The sequence below is a fragment of the Montipora capricornis genome, chromosome 12 (assembly GCF_036669925.1).
Source record: "Montipora capricornis isolate CH-2021 chromosome 12, ASM3666992v2, whole genome shotgun sequence".
Classification (NCBI taxonomy): domain Eukaryota; kingdom Metazoa; phylum Cnidaria; class Anthozoa; order Scleractinia; family Acroporidae; genus Montipora; species Montipora capricornis.
The window spans coordinates 19,363,076-19,383,075 of record NC_090894.1 but is presented as its reverse complement, the minus strand read 5'-3'; the positions used below and the strand labels follow the sequence as shown (position 1 = coordinate 19,383,075).

At 38.9% G+C, this 20,000-nt stretch overlaps 2 protein-coding genes across 2 annotated transcripts in view; one reads left to right on the top strand and one right to left on the bottom strand.

Annotated features, from left to right (window-relative positions):
- Positions 1-5,519, bottom strand: part of LOC138027340 (UDP-galactose transporter senju-like) — an 8,386-nt gene extending 2,867 nt beyond the window's left edge. Inside the window, exons 1-5 of the mRNA XM_068874919.1 lie at positions 5,395-5,519; positions 5,068-5,185; positions 4,892-4,938; positions 2,448-2,587; positions 1-1,377 (exon numbers count right to left, since the gene is read on the bottom strand). The exon at positions 1-1,377 is cut by the window's left edge and continues 2,867 nt beyond it. Coding sequence (XP_068731020.1) covers positions 736-1,377; positions 2,448-2,587; positions 4,892-4,938; positions 5,068-5,185; positions 5,395-5,503 — 1,056 coding nt within the window. The 5' untranslated portion in view covers positions 5,504-5,519 and the 3' untranslated portion in view covers positions 1-735. The remainder of the gene's footprint in view (positions 1,378-2,447; positions 2,588-4,891; positions 4,939-5,067; positions 5,186-5,394) is intronic.
- A 99-nt stretch (positions 5,520-5,618) lies between these two features.
- On the top strand, positions 5,619-15,913 carry LOC138025500 (adenylate kinase 7-like). Its single transcript, XM_068872701.1, has 17 exons — positions 5,619-5,722; positions 6,028-6,198; positions 7,955-8,063; positions 8,297-8,391; positions 9,211-9,585; positions 10,457-10,534; positions 10,873-10,959; positions 11,290-11,352; positions 11,650-11,778; positions 12,607-12,718; positions 13,168-13,238; positions 13,398-13,455; positions 13,554-13,632; positions 14,069-14,148; positions 14,456-14,554; positions 15,185-15,265; positions 15,849-15,913. The coding sequence occupies exons 1-17, from the start codon at positions 5,633-5,635 to the stop codon at positions 15,911-15,913; spliced, it is 1,842 nt and encodes a 613-aa protein (XP_068728802.1). The 5' UTR covers positions 5,619-5,632.
- The last annotated feature ends 4,087 nt before the right edge of the window (positions 15,914-20,000 follow it).

The following is a 20,000-nucleotide window of genomic DNA, read 5'->3' as shown; positions in this document are numbered from 1 at the left end:
CATTTGATTTTTTGTGCTTAAACAGTCACCCCAATGATGATGATAATAATAGTAATGATAATTATAATTATTATTATTATTATTATTATTATTATTATTATTATTATTATTATTATTATTAGAGCGAGTTTCAATCGAGTGTCGTAAAACCAAAACCAAATTAATTACTTTGGCCAATCAAAAAGGACGGAGACAATCCAGTAAACCAATCAAAACTGGAAGCAATTACATCTAGCCGACACAAAGCACGAGAAAATGTGCAAGCGTGAGCCACGATTTGGTTTTGGTTTTACATCTGATTGGTTGAAAAAGTGGCGCGAGTAAGTAATCATAAACCAATTGAAAAGCAATTCGCTAATTACTTTCGACACTCAATTGAAAACCAATTGAAAAGTCATTTTTTCAAGAGCCCAGAATTAATTAATTAAAAGTAAGGATGAATCACCTTGTGATTAGCCAGGCGCCTGTTCGGGCTACTCGTTCAAAAATTTGGTCACCCACGCTCGCAAGTAAGGCTCCCCAGGCGACCGGGCAATCGTTAGGCAGCAGCCTTGTATTATTAGACCATTTTGTGCTTTGCTACATAAGCTCGAGACTTAAAAATGAGTGCTAGGTAATAATTACATAGCATTGTTATTTAAAACTTCTTGTTTGACATTACTGTACAACCTATGTATATTTTGACAACATTAACTTTTAAGTTAAACTTCTAGCTCCTTAAATAAGTATAAAATGTTAAACATTTGTGTCAGCTTTTTGAGAACCAACATTGTTAGGCTTTTCTTGTTTCGTTGTGTTATCCACAGGGTTTTGAGCATAAAGAACTACTGCATATGACACTATGGCAATGGCAATAAATGTAAAGATGTCTACTGGGATGCCAAAGATAAACCAACACAATACAGCTGTGAACATGATCTCTAAAGCACTTGCAAAAGTCTTGAGAATAGAATTGAGTTGCCGTAAGAACATAGCTGTAGTTATACCAATGGCTGCGTTGTTAAACACTATAGCCAATACTTTACCCTGGGAAATAGATGCAATGCTTTCTCTTGTAAAGGCATCCGAAAGTGTGCCATTGAACCAAAGCACAGCAAAATTAGAAACGATTGAATCCAAATACATGAAAAAATTCTGGACCATAAATGGAACTTCGCCACCTTTTCCTTTAAGAAGGTACTCATTATAAACACCAGCAAAGCATGAACAAAACACCTGAACAAGGATTAAAATCAAATGGACATCAAAGAACTGAGAGAAAGTGCTGTTGCTGGCTTTGGTAAGGTTCTCAAATTTCATTTGCTTTACAATGCAGCCAAATGTTAATAACAGCAAAGAAACCCACTGTCGAACACTTAGCTGCTTGTCAAAGAGAACCTGCAACAAAGGAAAAGCACTGCTTGTTATTAAAATATAACAAGAGGTTGTTCATCTACTGATATCCACCAAAAGCTCACACAGGATGTTTGAGAAGAAAGTAATATGGTAATAATAATATTATTATCCACTGTGAGCAGCACATTGCAGTTGCTTACTTTGCAATAACAAAATGAACAAACTGAAACTATATTAGGCCCCTAAGTGGCCCACTCAGAACATTTTGTTGGGATATTTTTCAGCTAAAAATTGAATAAATCTTTTTTATCCCATTGACTCCTAAGAGTGAAAATTGATAGATTTTACTGTCTAATATCACATAATTTTACTCATCAATGAGTGGTGGTTCAGGAGTCAATGGGTTGTCTGATCATAAATTAAATTACTGGATACATTGTGTTGTTTTTTAAGAACTTTTTGATTGAAATTTCACTTATTTATTGGCTTTGAAAGATGGGAAAAGTGGTCATACTTTTATCAATAATAATAATTATAATAATTTAATTCACTTATATAGTGCTTTATATGCATTATTAATTACATATTAATAATATTAATTTTCTTAAAAGATAATTGTACAGAAAAATTAAAATATGATGAAGTTGATATATACATAACTATAAATAATGATGAATAATTAGAAGAAAATCAGCTTTGGAACAAGAAAAGTGGTCACACTTTGATCCATAACCAAGAAATGCAGGTGAATGGGTTTGATAATGGATTGATGTCACAAATTAATTTGCATCGCTGAGCCGAGCAATGAAGGGGAATGGGTTCGATACTGGGTTGACATCATAGACTGCTTTGCATTGAGATAGTTCTTTGAAAACAGCGATGCAAATTAATTTGTGACATCAACCCAGTATCAAACCCATTCCCGTGCATTTCTTGGTTATGGATCAAAGTGTGACCACTTTTCTCGTTCCAAATCTGATTTTCAATCATAAGGTTCTAAAAACAACACAATGTATTTGGGATGATTTCAGAGAACAAATATTAAAGTTAAAAGGTGTGTTGAGGTATGGGAATTAAGCACTTTCAAGAACAACAAATTCTTATTTCCCTACCTGAAATATTACTCCAGTTACAACAACCCTAAATTGCAGCAAAAGGTAGTAGGTTGTTGGGTCATAGTTTGCCAAATTCACAAAGGCCAAGTTGTTGTAAAGACAGTACAAGAATGATGGGACAACGTAGAGAAGCAAAACTAAAAGGGAAAAACAAGCACAAGTGTACATTAATACTTACAGTAAAATTAAAATGTGTGGTTCCATAAAATATCCATACCCCCACCACGGAAGACTTTTTGATTTGCACCCCCCCTCCCCCCAGGATTTTCCGTTCCAGGGGGGTCTTTGATGACCCCCCTCCCCTCAGGAATTTCCAGAATTTTTTTACTTATAAAAACGAGAGTGAATTAGTTACGTAATTGCGGTAGAATTTTATTACAACATTAAGGTTAACTTTTAGAAAAATACATGTATAACGCTTTGTTAAGCTCATTATCCAGCTAAACTTTCAGCTTGTGCGCTATCAACTTTGCAAAGCTTAAACATTTGGGTTGCACGTCGACTGTTTCACGTTTTTGTGCGAACTTCGATGAGAACATTTCACTCGCTTAAACAACTTCGCAAACCATAGTAAATAAATCAGAAAATTCATGTTTTGAATCCGTCCCAAATGAAAGACACATTGTTCTTAGCTTCGGGAGATTGTAGCGCTAGCTAACTCAAAGAAAAACGGAAACATTGAAGCTAATAGTATTAACTTTATCTCAAAACTGACTTTTGTTTCAAAACATCGTCCGATAGTGTGTTTTGTGCTTCAGATCGATCGTATGTTGCTTTCAATGTTTTGTATGTGGTTCGTGACCCTTTGGAAAAGTAGTTTCCCACGAAACCCCCCTACCCCTTGGAAATTACTGCCCTTTAACCCCCCCTCTCCCTCGGAATTTCCAATTGTCTTCCGTGGTGGGGGTATGGATATTTTCTGGAACCACACAATACACACAATAATATGATGGTTGATAATGTTTTGAGGTCCATTTTAGTACAAATAGCTCAAGTATTTAATTCTAGAACCATATGATTCATCCAAATGAATTATCGGTCTCAAGGAGAGAGTACATTTCTAATACACATAGTAGAATTAAGGCATATTTATTGATTACAAGATTACCTCAATAGCATAACATTCTGCATTATATTCTTATCAATCAGCCAAAGAAACAGTACTTAATATTGAATTACCTAAATTTAAGTAAGATATACTGAACATTTTTTAGCAATAACGGATTGAAAGTTTGAATTTTTTACAAAATAATATATGGGCTCATTACCACTTTTGCCTCCAGATAATTTTTCAGCTCTTGGTGGCTAACATCTCATTGCTTATTGTCAAGTCAAAAGGCTTGAGATTTACAAGTCCTTACTTTTGAAATCAATTTTTTTATAGCATGATACCCTCTGTAAGTACATTCTTCAGACAGTGAAATATGATGTAAACAATAACATCAACAGACACTTGCTGACAAACACAGGAAATGGATAAACTGTAATAAAAAATTGGAACCCTGGTTAAAAGTTTTTTGTTAGACTTAACAGCTAAAGAGGCATCACATGTTTAGAGGAATTTCCGCCAGTGAATTTCCATCAGAGCTTGTCTAGATAATGGTCTGTCTATTTGATTCAGGGACCGCGGAGAGGGAGGGGCTATAGCCACCCACCTTTTCTTACAGTACTGTTTTCGGGTGGACCAAAGACTTAGAAATTTACACTACTAGTACATATACCAAGACCTAGCACCCCCTTCCCCCCCCCCCCCACCAACTTTCAAACTTAATCCATGGCCCCTGTGATATACAAACAAAGCTTATTCCAGTCAACCCTTGTGATGTGCACATTACTAAAGACATTAAACCCATCCATACTTCCAGAAAATTTATCCTTGAAGTGCACAAAAACTTAAATATTTTTCATTTCTAATATAAAGCTCCCCATCCAAAGAAAACATATGTCACCATTGTTACCCAGAATTTTGCTCTTTCTGTGCCATGCAAGTCACGTAAACTTGGCGGGACTAGCAGTAATTTGGACCCACCATCATGATATTAGAGGTATGGGTAAATTATTCTTGATTCTACATCACAAAGTGCTTTGCATACCTGTTTTCAAAGACATTTTGCATTGCAAAGCAGTTTGTGATGTAATACTTGGGAATAGCCGCCCCATGTCTCTTCAATCAACTGAAGGTTGTTGGTCCAAATTACTGAAAGTTTTGCCAGTCTTTCCCAGGAGACAAAAAAGAAATTTTAACATAAGAATATTAAAATATGTTTGGTTTTGGTGGGGAGATTAACATTGTAGACAAAAAATATTTGAGTTCAGATGCACTTTAATACTTCTGCAACAGTTGTGAACTTCAGAGCAGCTTGTTTATTATGTTGCTGAAAAGTTAAAAGCAATACTTTTATACCAGACTTAACTGCAGCAAAATGATTAAAGTTTCTTACCCTTAGTGTTGGAGAAAACTTGTTTGATGAATTCACCCAAGGTGATGCTGAACACATCCAAAGAAAAAGGATACATTTATCAATTAAAAATAACAGACACTTTATTTGAGCTTATATATTTTGAAAACTGAGATCGAAAACTTTCTCAAATAACAAATTTAAACGCTTATGCTTACGTTCTAAGTTGAAGCCCAAAAGAAACGAGAAGTTTGATAAATTCAGATAGCAGAACCACTGTTGTTGTGTTGTAAGGGTAATGGTTGTTTTCGTCCTTGGTAGCGGTCACAAGGATTCCTGCCAAAAATAAGTTTGGCCAATATTGACATTGAGCTTATATTGGATTACGCAAATACGTTGTCTACGCAAATTAAAAATTTGCTGAGAACTACCCCTTGATGTTGAAGCGTGACTGAAAGAACGAAACACATGTACAGTAAAAAGCTCATCAATGATGAATGTACTATGGTACAAAGTAGTTGCTGTGATTTTTCATACCGTCATACCTTGGTTTATAAACAGTGCCATGTACCCTATAAAAATTAAAAAGTGCTTTGGCGTAGCAAAAAGGTTCTTAAGATCAGAAACAGCACCGGTTTTTAGAGGGGTAGACATCTTCGTCGCAGATGAAAACGATTATTTCTTCTTCGACGAGAAGGCATGGGGAGAATTCCGCTCTCTGTGAATGATGGGACAGTTGTGCTCAGCGTTCTATTACCATAGTAACCTCTAAAGCAAGAAGAGATGGCGGAGTTTGCTGGCGAAGACAAACCGAAAAGGACTCGAGTTTTTGTCAATCATGTGGATTTGTACACCGGAAAGAACATTAGCAAGGTACAACTAGATCGAGGAATGTCTTTGATGGAGTGATTAGACCATAACGGGATAGCAAACTTGTGTTTTTTTTTTTTACTTTGTTTTCGAACATTTCAGCTGTTTTCACCGTGATAGTAAGCCTTGCTTGTCGCTTGATAGTATGGTATATCGAGTTAATATATGTTGCGTTTACTCTTGTATACTTGGCAACTCAATATAGTTCATCTAGTACACCTCAATTTATGTATTCTATCACACTTCTATACAATTTCAAGATGTCTTGATAGCGACTCTTGATGTATTCAAGTTATATTGTTTTCAAGATTTTGGCATCATCTGTTGTTGGCGCAACAACTGAGGAAGATGAAGGAAATGATGATGAATCACAAAGTAGTGCACAGCCACAGATCCCAAAGGAGAATTGTTACGAAGTAGTCGGCACAGTTCAGGATCCCACACAATTCAAACCCGAGTGGGTTGAGACGGTGTTTGAGGTACAGTCATGTATGCCCAATGTACAATAAAGGCCCCAGTTGTTCAAAGGTGGATAACGCTATCCACCAGATAAATCGCTATCCATTGGATAGCACAATTGGTTTCACTATGACTTATCCAGTGACTGGATAGTGATTTATCCGTCGGATATTAAGCACTATCCATCATTTGAATTGAATTCAGTTTCCCCCTATTGCTTTCCTTTACCTATTGTACTTTTGTATATATATTTTCTTTTGTACATTGGTAAGAAGCTTTATTAAACTTAAACTACTAAACTTAAACTTAAACAACTGGGGCCAGATATGTAATGAGAATCAGTGTACTTTGCGTAAACACCTCTAAGTGTCCCCTTAAGCCGAAAAATTTCCTGTATTTCTGCCTGGCTGGCATTCTGGTGATAGTTAGCATAAGGAGTTATCTGCAACCGGCTACTCAAATTAATTTGAAATTATCTTACGGTACAATAAGCACCAAAAGGGTTGAGACACTTTCCCTTTTAAGGAATCCCGGACAAATCCCTCCCCCAGAGTTTCCATCTAACCCCCTCCCCCCAAACAATGTTGTTTTCTTCACCAACTCTTCCTTTTTCCGTTACCAACATTGAAGGAGGGAGGCAAGGGGAAGAGGGGGAAGTGCAAGTGGAAAATGTAACATTAAGGTGATTTTTCTTTAATTGTTGTCTTACCAGTTCAGTGTCTCAACTATTTTTGTCGCTTAATTGTAGCTACTGAATACCTGCCAACTCTCCTGGTTAATTCCGGGAGTCTCCATGTTTTTCATCAAACCTCCCAGTCTCCTGGTTAGAGCACCAAATCTCTCAGGAAATACCTACTGTGGCATTTTTCAAAAAAAAAATTATTAATTTCGTTATCTTGAAGATGGCGAAAAAGAAAAAAAAAAGAAGTGGATTGATATCTAATCAACAAGTATCATAATTGGCCAGAAATCAACCAATCAAATTGCACAAATATGGTAGAAAATTGGCGTGGTTATCATTGGGAATAAAAGCAGTATTATCGGTAAATGCTGTTCTAACCGAGAGACGTCAGGAACATTCGGAAGGCTTTGAGTGATCGGAGAGTATTCAGACATTGACGAAAATGACATTCTTGTAATATAAAGATTTCTCTTGAGATTGTTATACTCTGGGGGTTGGCAGGTATGCTACTAGGTTATTTAGCCTTCCAGGCAACTGTCACATTAAGTTCTTATTTCAACTAAGCTTCATTATCTTGCTGTCAGGGAGACTCATTAGCAACCAACTGGCAACCAAGGTGTTGTCAAATTCCAATAAAAAATTATGAATCTGAGCTCCAGTTGTCTGCTTGTTGTTGTTGTTTTTCTTTTTTGTCCAATAGCTATTAATTTATTGTGGATCAGCTGGGGGTAGGGGCCTGTGAGGGGTGAATAAATCTAGGATAGGGTTGGGGTTAGCCCCAACCCTAACTCAGACCCAATCACCCCTCACCCCCCACCTCCGGAATTAAGTCATGGCATTGCACTCTCCCAGTTTGTAAGAAGGGAATGAACATGAATTTTTACTTGATTATGTATATATAATACTGAAGTTCATTGCTTAAACCACAAGCATTCAACAACAACATTCAGCTGATGAATCAAGTAGGTCAGAGTATTGATATTATGTTTTTCAAATCTCAGTTTACCGGTAATGCATGTTGATAAGTTAGAATAGGAAGACATTTTCCAGAGAAGACATCCTAACTCGATTCTTGGTTGAATTTTATTTACTAGTACAATACCAAAGAGGATTTGCTACCTCATTTGTTGGAGTGTGATATCATTGTTTATGACATCACTGGAAGTCCAGATCAGGTGGATGAAGCAACATGGGCTGTTTCAGGTAATCTAACCAAGATTGTGCACTTGCAAGAAGCACTGGTGAAGCAAATATGATTTTATATGTTAATAAAGTCATGAGGCAGAAATGTTCCATCAACCGAAATGACACACTTTCTGCTGCTTTTTGTGATGTCTGATATGCCAATGTTCCCTTTTCTTCTTATTTTTCCTTTAATACACCCATTATGTTTCTTTCTATTATTAACATTTATTATTAACATGCTTTTTTATCAGCCCTTCATGCAGAGCTGGAAAACTTCAAGAAGCTTAAAGTTTTTATTTGTTTGTCAACTGTGATGACTTGGGCAAGAAGCAAGCCACTTGATCCTGTAAGTTACCCAAGTTGCAGTAAGATGAAGTACAATCTCTTTATTTATATAAATAGCCCCAAACTCCACAAGTTTACTTCTCCACAATGTTTGTCAAAGGTCATTGGTGCTAATGCTAAATTTAAGACCGGCTATAAAAGGTGCAGTAAGTGGACCGTTGTAAGTCCCAAGAGAAACTGGAAACAATGCTTATGCAAAATTTGGGGGACAAACAAAGAGTATTATAATGTTTTTGAAAGTGGCCTATAGGCTTGGTAAGAGTGCACATTTGGCTGTTACTGCTACAGTCAACTCTCCACTAACGGACACTCTCGTAAGCGGACAGCTCTACTACTCTACAGACACCTTTTTCAGTTCCCCATTTTACCTTCCAGTCAAACTCTGTAGTTATTTAATTTTTACACATTCCCATAAGCGGACACTCTCTCGTATAAAACGGACGCAGACACTTTTGAAAATTAAAATTGGATTTTTTCTTTTTGTTTACCGTCTCTCTTAAGCGGACACCCCACATATAATAATTGACTCTTGGCAATGAAATTTGTCTTTAATTTGCAATTCAAACAAAGCTATGACCTTTGACACTGGGCAACAGAACAATGGGGTCAGTTTTGTCAAATCTCTATTAGTCCGTGGGTAAGTAAGCTGTCAGTTCACTGAACATGAACAAGAGTCCAGCACGTACTATTTGTAGTGTCATGTTATGGGAATAATTCTGGTAAGCAGACAATATTATTATAGCAAAAAAATTTTCTTGCTATGTTTGCACTGAAAGCAAATTGCCATTGATGCCATTGATAGGACAATTTTTTTTAACAGGATGATCCAGAGATTTCATTCACTGAAGATGACTATCGTCGTAGAAGAGCACATCCCAACTTTAAACCCCATATCAGTGCGGAGAAACTGGTCATAAAACATGGAAAAACAAACAAAGCCAAGTTCATTACCTATGTTGTTGCCTCTGGATTAACGTACGGAGCAGGGGAAGACATTTTTCACTTCCTGTTCAAGACAGCATGGCATGGTCAGGCCCCAGCATTACAGTGCTTTGGAAATGGTCAGAATGTTGTACCAACTATCCACATTACTGACCTTGCTGCAGTGATTGTGAACATTTGTGATCAAAACCCTAAAGTGCGCTATCTTGTCGCTGTGGATGACTCAAAGAATACACTTGAAGAAATTGTCAAGGTTTGTAACTGGACTGCAGTAGTATACTTTATGTCACTTAGTTAGTTGGGTGAAAGAAGTGATCCTCACACTTAGCTCATCACTTTAAGCAATTGTTGCTTTTTTTTTTTCACTTAGATAGTGCTTGAAGACATTGCAAATGGTGTGATGTGATTTTCTTGCTGCTGTGGAAGCAGAGATGACACAGTTGTGTGTGCACTTGGCTTCCATCAACATGTCTTGAATTCATAGGCATCCTGATTTTCCTTCCTCAGTAAAAGCCAACATGCAATTATGCGTAATTCCCAAGACATGTCTAATCTTAATCCACTAGTGTCTCCCACATATCAATTTGTTATTCTTGAAATGTCATGTACACTTATAAAGGTAATAGATTGTACTCTGTCTAATGGCAGATGATTTTACTTGTCAATGGGGGCTGTCCAAGGGTGTTTGAGGTGTGAATTGGGTAATATGAATCAATATACCGGTATACACATCTTATTCGATGGTTTAACATGTATAATACGCGCGGATATTTTGCAAGTTGCGTAGTATTTCCAAGCCCCGCATCTGTCCCCCAGTGCGCGTGCGATCAATGTAAACAGCACAAAAGCCAGCCAAATATCCTCATTTGATTAGATAAACGAAGTGACGAGTGACAAGCGATCACAAACCAAATTCTCTAAATTCTCAGTCTTTGCATCATGTTGAAAATGCTTTCTTTCATTGAGAAACTCCCATTCCGTCCGTATTTGCTATGTTCTACACCGGTCAAACCGGGACACTGCAGTATATTACCGTCTCATATTTTGCACGTTCTCTTGACCAAATATGGTAAAATGGCATCATAGTGGAATTATAATAAATAAACTATTATTCTTCATTGCAGATTGTGAGCTCACACCTAGGAAATGGAAAAGTTAAGAACATTTCCAAAGAGGAAGCATTGTTGATAAAAGAGCTTGAGGTTGGTTACATGCCGAGGGAGGGGGGGGGGGGGGGAATCGTTATGAAGGGGTGGGGATGCTCATCGGAATTTTGAATTAAACCCCTAAAGGAGAAGCCCTAATTGAGACCTTCACAGCTACATATAAGCTACACGTGATGGTGTTTTCCCCAGAACACCCTAAGTGAGGCTGAAATCCGAAATTGAGACCCCCAAGCAAGATGACGAGCACCCTCACCCCTCTCATATACCCTCGGGTTACATGTTGCGATGGTTTATAGAAAGAGGGCCTTATCACTTCAGTTAATTTCAATCTGTTAACAGTACGATCATGTAAATTCTGCTTGATCTATTCACAGCAAGCTGACTTTGACATGCTGTTGGTCAACCTCAGAATGGATGCAACCTATGTCAAGGAGGGAATGAACATCAGTTGGGTGGCAGAAGTAAGAGCTCCACGTGTAATTTGTAGTCACCTCTGCTGATGATACCTTAACCAAAATCATCATAAGAATTATTGAGAAGACCCCTGTGTGAGGGCTGTATGTATTAATGTGCATGGAACTGGAAAAAAGCCACATATGGTGCATGTCATATGATGACATGCAAAGGTATTTCAGTTGCTCGGCAAGGGTGGCGCAAGTTGAACAGAAAATGTTGCAAGCAGAGTAGAGTCTTCTTTTGAATTGTCCCAAAATATCAATGAAAAAGGAGACTTTGCTGGTGGGGATTCAGTACTACATACATTTTTTTAAAAATTTTCTTTGTATCTCCAGTTGGGACTTATGGAGAACATAGACAACATTATTAAAGAGTACAAAGAGACACGTGGCTTGCTGGTAAGATGATTAGCCAATCTCAAAAATACTATAATTCTCTTTATTGGTGTTCCTCCTAAATTTTGTACAAGCATTATTTTTATTTTCTCTTGGGACTTATAATGGTCTCATGAGAAACTAGAATCAACCAATGCTTATGTAAAATGTTTGAGGGGCAAACAAAGAGTACTATGGTGTTTTTGATATTGGCTAATATTCGTTGTTGTTTTTGTGTTGAATTTCAAATTTGCCTCTGTTATAAAAAAAATGTTCATGGTCACAATAAAGTAACAAACTTGGTGTTTATCTTTAATTTAGCCACTAAGAGCTTGTATACTGGGTCCACCTGCGTCAGGCAAGACACTTGTAATTAAACAACTCTGTGAACACTACAAACTTCACCACATCAAAATCCAAGATGTCATCGATGAAGCCATTGATAGACTTGTAAGTGAGCTTTAAAATTCCGTAGTATTCTTTGAGTAACTGGGGCCTGGAAGTTCAATGATGATAATAATTTACATGGACAGTAGTTGCTTAGAACAGAATGCTGTGATTGGTCAACCCAGTCACCACCCTCGAGATGTTGGCCGCAAAAAGGCACATTGTAAACTGTACTACTTGGTGCTTTGCTGCCTGTATGGTTTGAACTATCAATGCTTATTGCTAAATGAACGGGGGTATTTTCTAAAGAAACTGTGGTGCTGCGTCGGTGGGGAAGTAGTATACAAAAATTTGGTTTTATCAACGGAGTTGATAATGTAAATTGGCCACCAGACAGAGATTACAAAAGCTGACGTTTCGAGCGTTAGCCCTTCGGATTCGCTCTGACAAAGAGCTAACGCTCGAAACGTCAGCTTTTGTGATCTCTGTACGGTGGCCAATTTACATTATCAACTCCGTTGATAAAACCAAATTTTTGTATAATGCTTATTGCTGTTGTGAAGCCTGGAGGACTGAGAAACAGTATGCTCCTGCTGTATGATGAAGTGCTTTTCATTCAGTGTCGAAACCACTTTTTGGATTGTTTTGGTTTGTAATAAAACACCTTCTGATTGGCTTGAGACTCTTGGGTCGCATTCGCGGAAAATCAGAGGCAATTAAGAGCAGATCGCCTTTTCCCGCGCTTAACGGAAAATTATGATTGGCTCATGTGATTTATTAGTGGTTGTTGTGATTGGCCATGCGGTTTGGATTTGATTTTACAGCACTTAGTTGAAAACTGCGCAAAGAGACAATAACTTACTGATGAGAATGGTTTTTTTTCGTAAATAGCAACGCAGTGTAGCGCGAGCAGATGCCGAAGGTGATGATGAGGATGACCTCAAAGCACAAGAGGATCAAGAGTTTCTAGAAGCTCTGCAGGACAGCAAGGAGAGAAGTAGCGGTAAATGTGGTGTTTCTAGGTGATATCCCAGGGAGACTTCTAGGTGATATTCCAGGGAGACTTCTTTTGCCTATGACTTAGATGAACCTAAATTTTATACTCAACTGCTCGACAAAGAAAAGGTGGATTCTGTATACGTAAAACACGCATCACTAGACTTTCAGCTAGGAAATCCGAACAGCTGAAAAATTGTTAGGGGATAAAAATATGCCTATATCTACCCGTTAAATACTAAAATACGTTTGACAGTGCTATGTTTAATGCTATGTTTAAGTGGTTTTGAACTATATTCTCGTTGGATGCCCCTGACTTTTCAAGTCAATAAACACTTTTTTTTATGATAAACACTTTACACTTGGACTAACTTTGGAGCAGAAGCATAAAACATCGTCAGTGATACTGTATTAAGTTGAATACATGATTTTAGCTGCGTTATTTTCGTTCAGCAGGTCGTTTTGAAGATCAGTACATCATCAGATTCTACAGAGACAAGTTACACTCCATGCCTTGTCAAAACCAGGTAATAATGATGCATTAATGTTCCTCCTCGTGGCTTTTCTGATTTCATGAAATAACATTTTTTCAGCGAGATCGACGCCTCAGTGTTTTAACTTTAGGAAGCATTTGCACTTGTATTTGAGCATTTATAATCTTCGACTATCCTTTTGTTTATTTTCAGGGATTTATCCTGGATGGTTACCCAAAAACATACGAACAGGCCAAGGAATTGTTTGCAGGTTAATATCATACCATAAATGACCGGATTTTCCTTAGAGTTTTTTTTTTGGTTGTTTCTTTTGCTTTACGCTTACAATTTAATCTCGCAACATTTTAGCCGAAGAAGGCGAGGAAGGAGAAGAAGACTCACCGCTTAGTTATGACAAGCTAACAATGCCAGGTATTACCACTCTTACGTGAGACATTTTGTAGCCATTTTCTAGCCTTTTTGAAGACAAACATACAACTTCCCGCTCATGGCCATTTCTTAAAGCATGAAACGATGAAAAGGTGCCGCGGAAATGAAACTACCATGCACACTTGCAGATATGTCTATATAATTGGTGACGGGACGTTTCGTCGACGTCGTGGTTGTAGTTAAGCGTAAATGGTTTGGGTGAGGCTATCCTTATATCGCACATAATACCCGAGAATTTTTAGGGGGCCTTAAGTGGAGATAAAAAAGTACGGTCCTTGAACTCGGTAAGTAACAGGTATGAACTGCATGTGAGGGTGCCGATCTTTTATATAAAAGACTTAAGATTGTGACTAAACAATCATGAACCTTTTCATATGTTTATTAAACTTATATTTATGTCATCGTTGGAATTACAGAGGTGGTAGCATCGCTAGGGCCCCAGATGAATTCCTGAAGAACAGAGTCATGAATTTACCGGAAAGCGTTGTCGCTGGAACACACAACACAGAAGAAGGTGAGTTGTATCCTGTGTTTTGTCTCAACAGTTTCCATTTACAACTTTATTTTGCTTTCTTCCAAAGGAGACAGCCGAAATCTCCTTCTGAGGAAATGATCTCTTTTGGCTGACAAATATATCTTGCGCGCTAAAATGAAGGCGTCTCTTCTTCCTCCTCCTTTCTTATTCCCCAACCCAAACTGTATTAACCCCAGTCGGACGTCAAAAGTTGTGGAACTGCGGGCACGTCTCTCAAATCTCTGATTGAAATCGCACGCTACATCTCTATCTATTTTATCCCGAAACTTAATGCTATTTTCCGCAGGACTGATGCGGCGACTGGCTGATTTCCGAGCTATCAACACCGAAGACGAAACGGTGTTGAACTATTTTGATGAATTGGAGATTCATCCAGATCACATCGGTGAGTACAGTAAATGAAAATAGCCCTTGCGGACTTTAAATCGATTTTTTTAACTCCCGATCAGCTGATAAGAACTTAATGGACGGAACAGGTAACTCCGCGTTAGGCTGTTAACAGAGTGACTGTTCTTTGTTGGTAAACTCGAGATGTTCAGCTCAGGGATGGCGCAGTGGTGAGAGCACTCACCTCCCACCAATGTGGCCCGGGTTCAATTCCCAGACTCGGCGTCATATGTGGGTTGAGTTTGTTGGTTCTCTACTCTGCACCGAGAGGTTTTTCTCTGGGAACTCCCGATTTTCCCCTCTCCTCAACTGAAACCAACAATTGATTTGATTTGCGATAATTTTCACTTTACAGTGTCCCAATTAGTGCTCCAGCGCTAGAACGACTAGACACTTAAATAAAGTTCGTTTCCTTACTATACCTTACATTTTTTACCGTACGACGTGTGTGCGGTCAAAAGACGCGACTGCGCGTGCGCGGTCAAAAGCCGATCAAATCCAACCAAACATATACGAATACCTTAACGGAGAACCTGTTTCTTAAATGCCAATACAGTAAATGTGTGTCACTTTACGTTACTTTTGCAATCTGCATTGGGTCCTCATCATATCCGTGTTGTTTCGCCAGATATAACTCAAGATAAAACCAGGAAAATGACGAAGACCGTTGAGCAAATTAAAAAGCTTATGGGCTCACCCAGAAATTACGGTAAGTAGGATTGATCAATAGCGATCTAAGACAGATGTACGGAACAGTGAGGTGGACAAAACACTGAGAACCAAGGAATTGTGGAGGAAAAGAAAAGAGAAGAAAACATAAATCAACATGTACATGTAATTTTATAGGAACTTTGGAAATAAATGCCGATGAAATGACCTTGTATTTATTGATCAGGAATGATCTCAATTCATATTCAAGAGTACCAAGGTGGCCCGGCACCTGAGCTCATCAGGCAGAGAAATCTAAAATTCGGTTCCCTGACAAATTATAGAAAATTGCGTTGTTTGATTCCTTACACCTCAGGCCCATACCTGGTCTCTATGCTCTAACTCGATAACTTGTTGTCTTAGGAAGAAACGTTTCATCGGGCGAAACGCCGTTAGCCCAATGCCTCAGCGCAACTGAAAAATCCATTTGGTATGATGTACTCTTGATGTTCTTTTCAAGCTTCAGAGGACGTTGACTTTCCCACTTTACTTTGTGGTGCTTCGTAAATCTGCTTAAAACACATAGAAACAACGACACTTTTCTTATTTACCTGTAAAATTTGTAATTTTGTTTTCTTCACCAGGTCCTACTCCCGAAGAGCTAGCGGAAATGGAAAGAATTGAAACAGAAAAGCGCGTACGTGTTTAGTTATTACGATTTAAATAACACGCGGGGACACTTTTGTGGATGGTTCTTTAAAGTTATAAATTGTTGATGTTGTTGTCGTTTTTCATGAAACTTAATTGAAAGTAATTTGAATGTTTGCTGTTGATTTATGGTAAAGCATCAAAAGGAGAGAAAGACAAGAGTGAGGAACGCGAAGAAACGAGATGCAGAGAGGCGGTACTGAGAGACAACGAAGCGAGCGAAGAATGGCGCGTCAAGAAAAAGCGTTCTTGATATATCAATTTTAATTTAGTTTTTATGCGTTAAAAGGAAGCTTCACCTCAGGAGGGTTTAACGATAGCGCATGCTTTTGAAAACGGAAACAAAGCGAGGTTCGATGTAGAGTACACGTAAAAATGAAGTGACTTTCTAAGCGAATGATGATCGCAATGAAAAAAGCAATTTTCTGACCTTTGCAAATGCGAGAAATCCGCGGCTAACCTCAAATGAAGGACAGTGACCTCACCTAATTTGCGGGATATGCGGGAAAAGCAGATCATAGCACGTGTTATTGAACTCCAATTAGATTAGCGTGCGAGAACAAATGCATTTTTTGAAGATAATTAATCAACTAATATTTGTAAAAAAAGCCTTATAGAATGCCAACGCAATGTGTGCTGTTTCTTTTCCAAATTGAAAGCTTTAATTATCTCTGGAAAAAATGTATGGTTACCCCCAATTCTCTTTCTTGCGATACCCACACTTGTCATTTTTTATTTTTCTCATAAGCGCGTTCGCCTTTCCGAAGTCAAACGCCAGGAGCAAGAGTTGGTTGGAAAATCAGATCCATCCCACTCAGGAACTACCTCATGAAACACGTAGGATAGCCCACACTGGCACAAGCGCCTTATTGAGTGCTGCCCCAAAATGCGCCACAGCGTGATCCAGTGCGATTATTTGGTGAGTCTTGTGGAATACTCATGTTTAGGGTTTTTTATCGGGTCGCTAGAGCGGTTCTCAATTTGAGTGTCGCAAAGTAATTAGCGACATTTACCTCTGGTTTTGCCATTACGTTACTCAGGTGATTGGTTCAAAAAGTCTCGCTCCATTTTTTCAACCAATCAGAAGCGAAACCAAAACCAATCGTACTGAACTCGCCTCGGAGTACACAGTTTCCCGCGCTTTGTGTCGAGCTACCGTGTAATTACTTCGAGTTTTGATTGGTTTACACTAATGGACTGTGTCTATCCTTTTTCATTGGCCAAAGTAATTACTCTTGGTTCTTTTGGTTCTTATGACACTCCAATTGAAAACTCGCTCTATAACAATTTGCCACTGGAAAAACTTCATAATCGGAGACAACAGGCAACTAGCGCTGTGGGCAGGATACCGCTAACTACTGTGGTGATACTTTTGAAGGCAGACGGGGAGGAGGGTGTGGCCAAAACCAGAACAAGGCACTGCACAGAGAAGTGAAATCAAGGTTTTCATGGACAGCTAAGTAAACAAGAGAAAAGCCCATGTGCACCGTTAACCTAGGAGTCTTTGAACAGCTGTTTTTTTCGCGATGGTGGGCACGTTGTTTTTTATATTTGAGTGAGAATACTCGCTTTGGCTTCAAAGGGGATTTTGATTCAAACCAGGTGAAGTGTAATCTACATAAAAAGCGGTTGTCGAGGTTTTCGTTTTGCAATTACAAGTAAAGGAGCATCATAGGCGACATAATTCTCCTTTGTTTGCCTTTTCAGGCGGAATACCTTGTTCAAGAACAACCACACAAATTGACTAGGTGAAATGAAGGAAGACAAACCGACAATTGTACAGTTTGATAGAAACGCAAAAATAGTGTTTGGACCTTTTTGTAATGTCACACTACGGCAGCCTCAAGGTTTCGGCGGTGTAGATTCTCAATAGCTATAAAAAAGCTGGAAATAAAACTTGATTGCAATTAAAAGATGTCTGCTTTTCGGCTCTTTGCTCCCTGTACCGCGAAAGGTTTTTCACGCTCACCTCACCCCTCAATCCTGTAAAAATTGGCCTTTGCTTTTGTCGCTTTTAGTTTATCGACATTTTTTCCTCTATCTCTCTCTTGGTTTCTTATCTCCTTTTTTGTCATGAGCACACAAGTTGGCTTGTAGTTCTTTTGGATAAATGGATTGCAGTAACTTTCCTGAAGAGGAATGAGACAATAATGAAGTGTGGCTTGAAGTTTTTTCAAACGCGCGCGCACTCAGCAACGGAGGTTGGATTCATTCACATGGATTCAGATGAAGGATTAGCTAGCTTATCCCCCCACGCTCTGCGCCACTGTTTCCTTTTCTTTTGAAGAGAAGGCAATATTTGTTTTTTTTTTTTCAAGAAACAGAAGCATACTTCCACGTTTGATTGTGCGTCGTTTACTGAATTAAGAAAGGGCACCCATAATATTTATTATATCTCCAGATGGTACGCGCGCTGTGCTTGGCTGAAAAAAAGTCACCATATAGTTGGTTTTGCAACCAATTAATCTCTGGAGGCACAGATAACAACGCTGCAATGTACAATTGCTGGTGAACGGACAAAAAGATCCTAGCGAGAGATCTTTTGTGTTTCGTCTACCAAACATGGCGGCGAATGACGTCACGTGAAAACTACGTGTTGCCTAGAGTACCTTCATTCATAAATGGCGTCCGATTTACAGAATTCTTATTGTCGAAGGTGGCAATTAGCCTACCCAGCCTCGGACACCATACAGTGAATTGAAAAGAATTTTGCACTAAAATGAGGTTGGTAGGCTAATTGGCACGTGACAAATAATTATAAATGGGACCGCCATTTATGAATACGTCCGACTGTGTTGTCACAGCGCCAAAATACATGCAAATCAGTTGACAATTAGTTATGGATCACGTACATTTGTCCGATAACAGAAAGGTCACTATCAATAACTGCAAATAACTAATGGAACCAATAGAGACTGAAACTAACTATATACTAGGAATTTGCTATCACAAAGCACGACGTATTTTACAAAACACAAGAACATCATTTAGATGTGTCCAGAAGCCTAACTTGCAAAATGAAGCAGGGATCGAAAAGCGTAAAAAGATAGCTTTCCTTTTAAACTTCCATATCCGCTGACGCTTGCGAGAGGATTTGTAAGCGAGCAGTTAGTTCACGTAAAGGGAGTAGTCTCGAGTATTATCAACATGGGGACAACGCAATGGAAATTGATTTTAAGTCGCTTGCTAGGTAGAAGATCCGCCAATAACTATCCACAAGCATCCCCATGTCTTTCTTGATGGGCCGCCGATTGAAATTTTTTGCTCAAAGAGTTGCTCCCACAGTGGTACGGAAACCGCTTCGACAAACACACGGGAAATTTTATTTTGAGTGGAAGACCACACAGGAGGGTACTGCTGCGAGTTGTGGGCCGACGAGAGTTTCCAAGCCAGCGCTATCGTGTGGAAAGGGCTGCCGGAGACGATGAACATTCTTGGGCTTACCACGTGATGAGTTTTTTAAAATGGCATAATAACCAGAAAGACCAATATGTGCCGTCCGCTGGAAAGCAGGTGATGTCCATTTGCCTTGCGATTAACCTAGAGGACACAGAATTTAGCTTTGTTTGAACGGAGAGTGGGATGATAAGATGGGAATAGCCTTCACTGGAATTTCATGTCGCTGGAGGAGTATATCCATGTTGGTCTCTCCTGAGAGGCGAAAGAGTGCAAATTAATCTAGGAGTTAAAACGAACCCGTTCATCGTCACACCTTCCCCCCCCCCCCCCAAAAAAAAAAAAAAGGGGGCCCGCCCCCCTTTGCTTCCCCTGACGCTGACCCATCCAATCCAACCGACCTCTGATTGCAGCAGCTGTTCGCCACCTTTGCTCTTGTCATTAAAATGGAGCCTTCAAAAGACAGCTTCACGGGTCCTTCCCATGGCAAATTAATGGTGGAGGTTAATGGGAAGGGGTCTGGCATACGAAGGCAAAAAAACGCTATGATTCACAGCTTGGCATTGAACAACCTTTGAAAACTTGGGAAGACAAAAGGACTGGATTCAAGCGGAGTTAGGTCGCGCTGGATTTAACAATGAATGAGAATCTCTGCCATTATTTGTTACACACTAAAAATCCTCCAGTCTATC

Coding starts and splice junctions, on each gene's coding strand:
- LOC138025500 (XM_068872701.1), top strand. CDS start 5,633: ATGGCGGAGTTTGCTGGCGAAGACAAACCGAAAAGGACTCGAGTTTTT. Junction 9,586..10,456: donor CACTTGAAGAAATTGTCAAG/GTTTGTAACTGG, acceptor TCTTCATTGCAG/ATTGTGAGCTCACACCTAGG. Junction 10,535..10,872: donor TGTTGATAAAAGAGCTTGAG/GTTGGTTACATG, acceptor ATCTATTCACAG/CAAGCTGACTTTGACATGCT.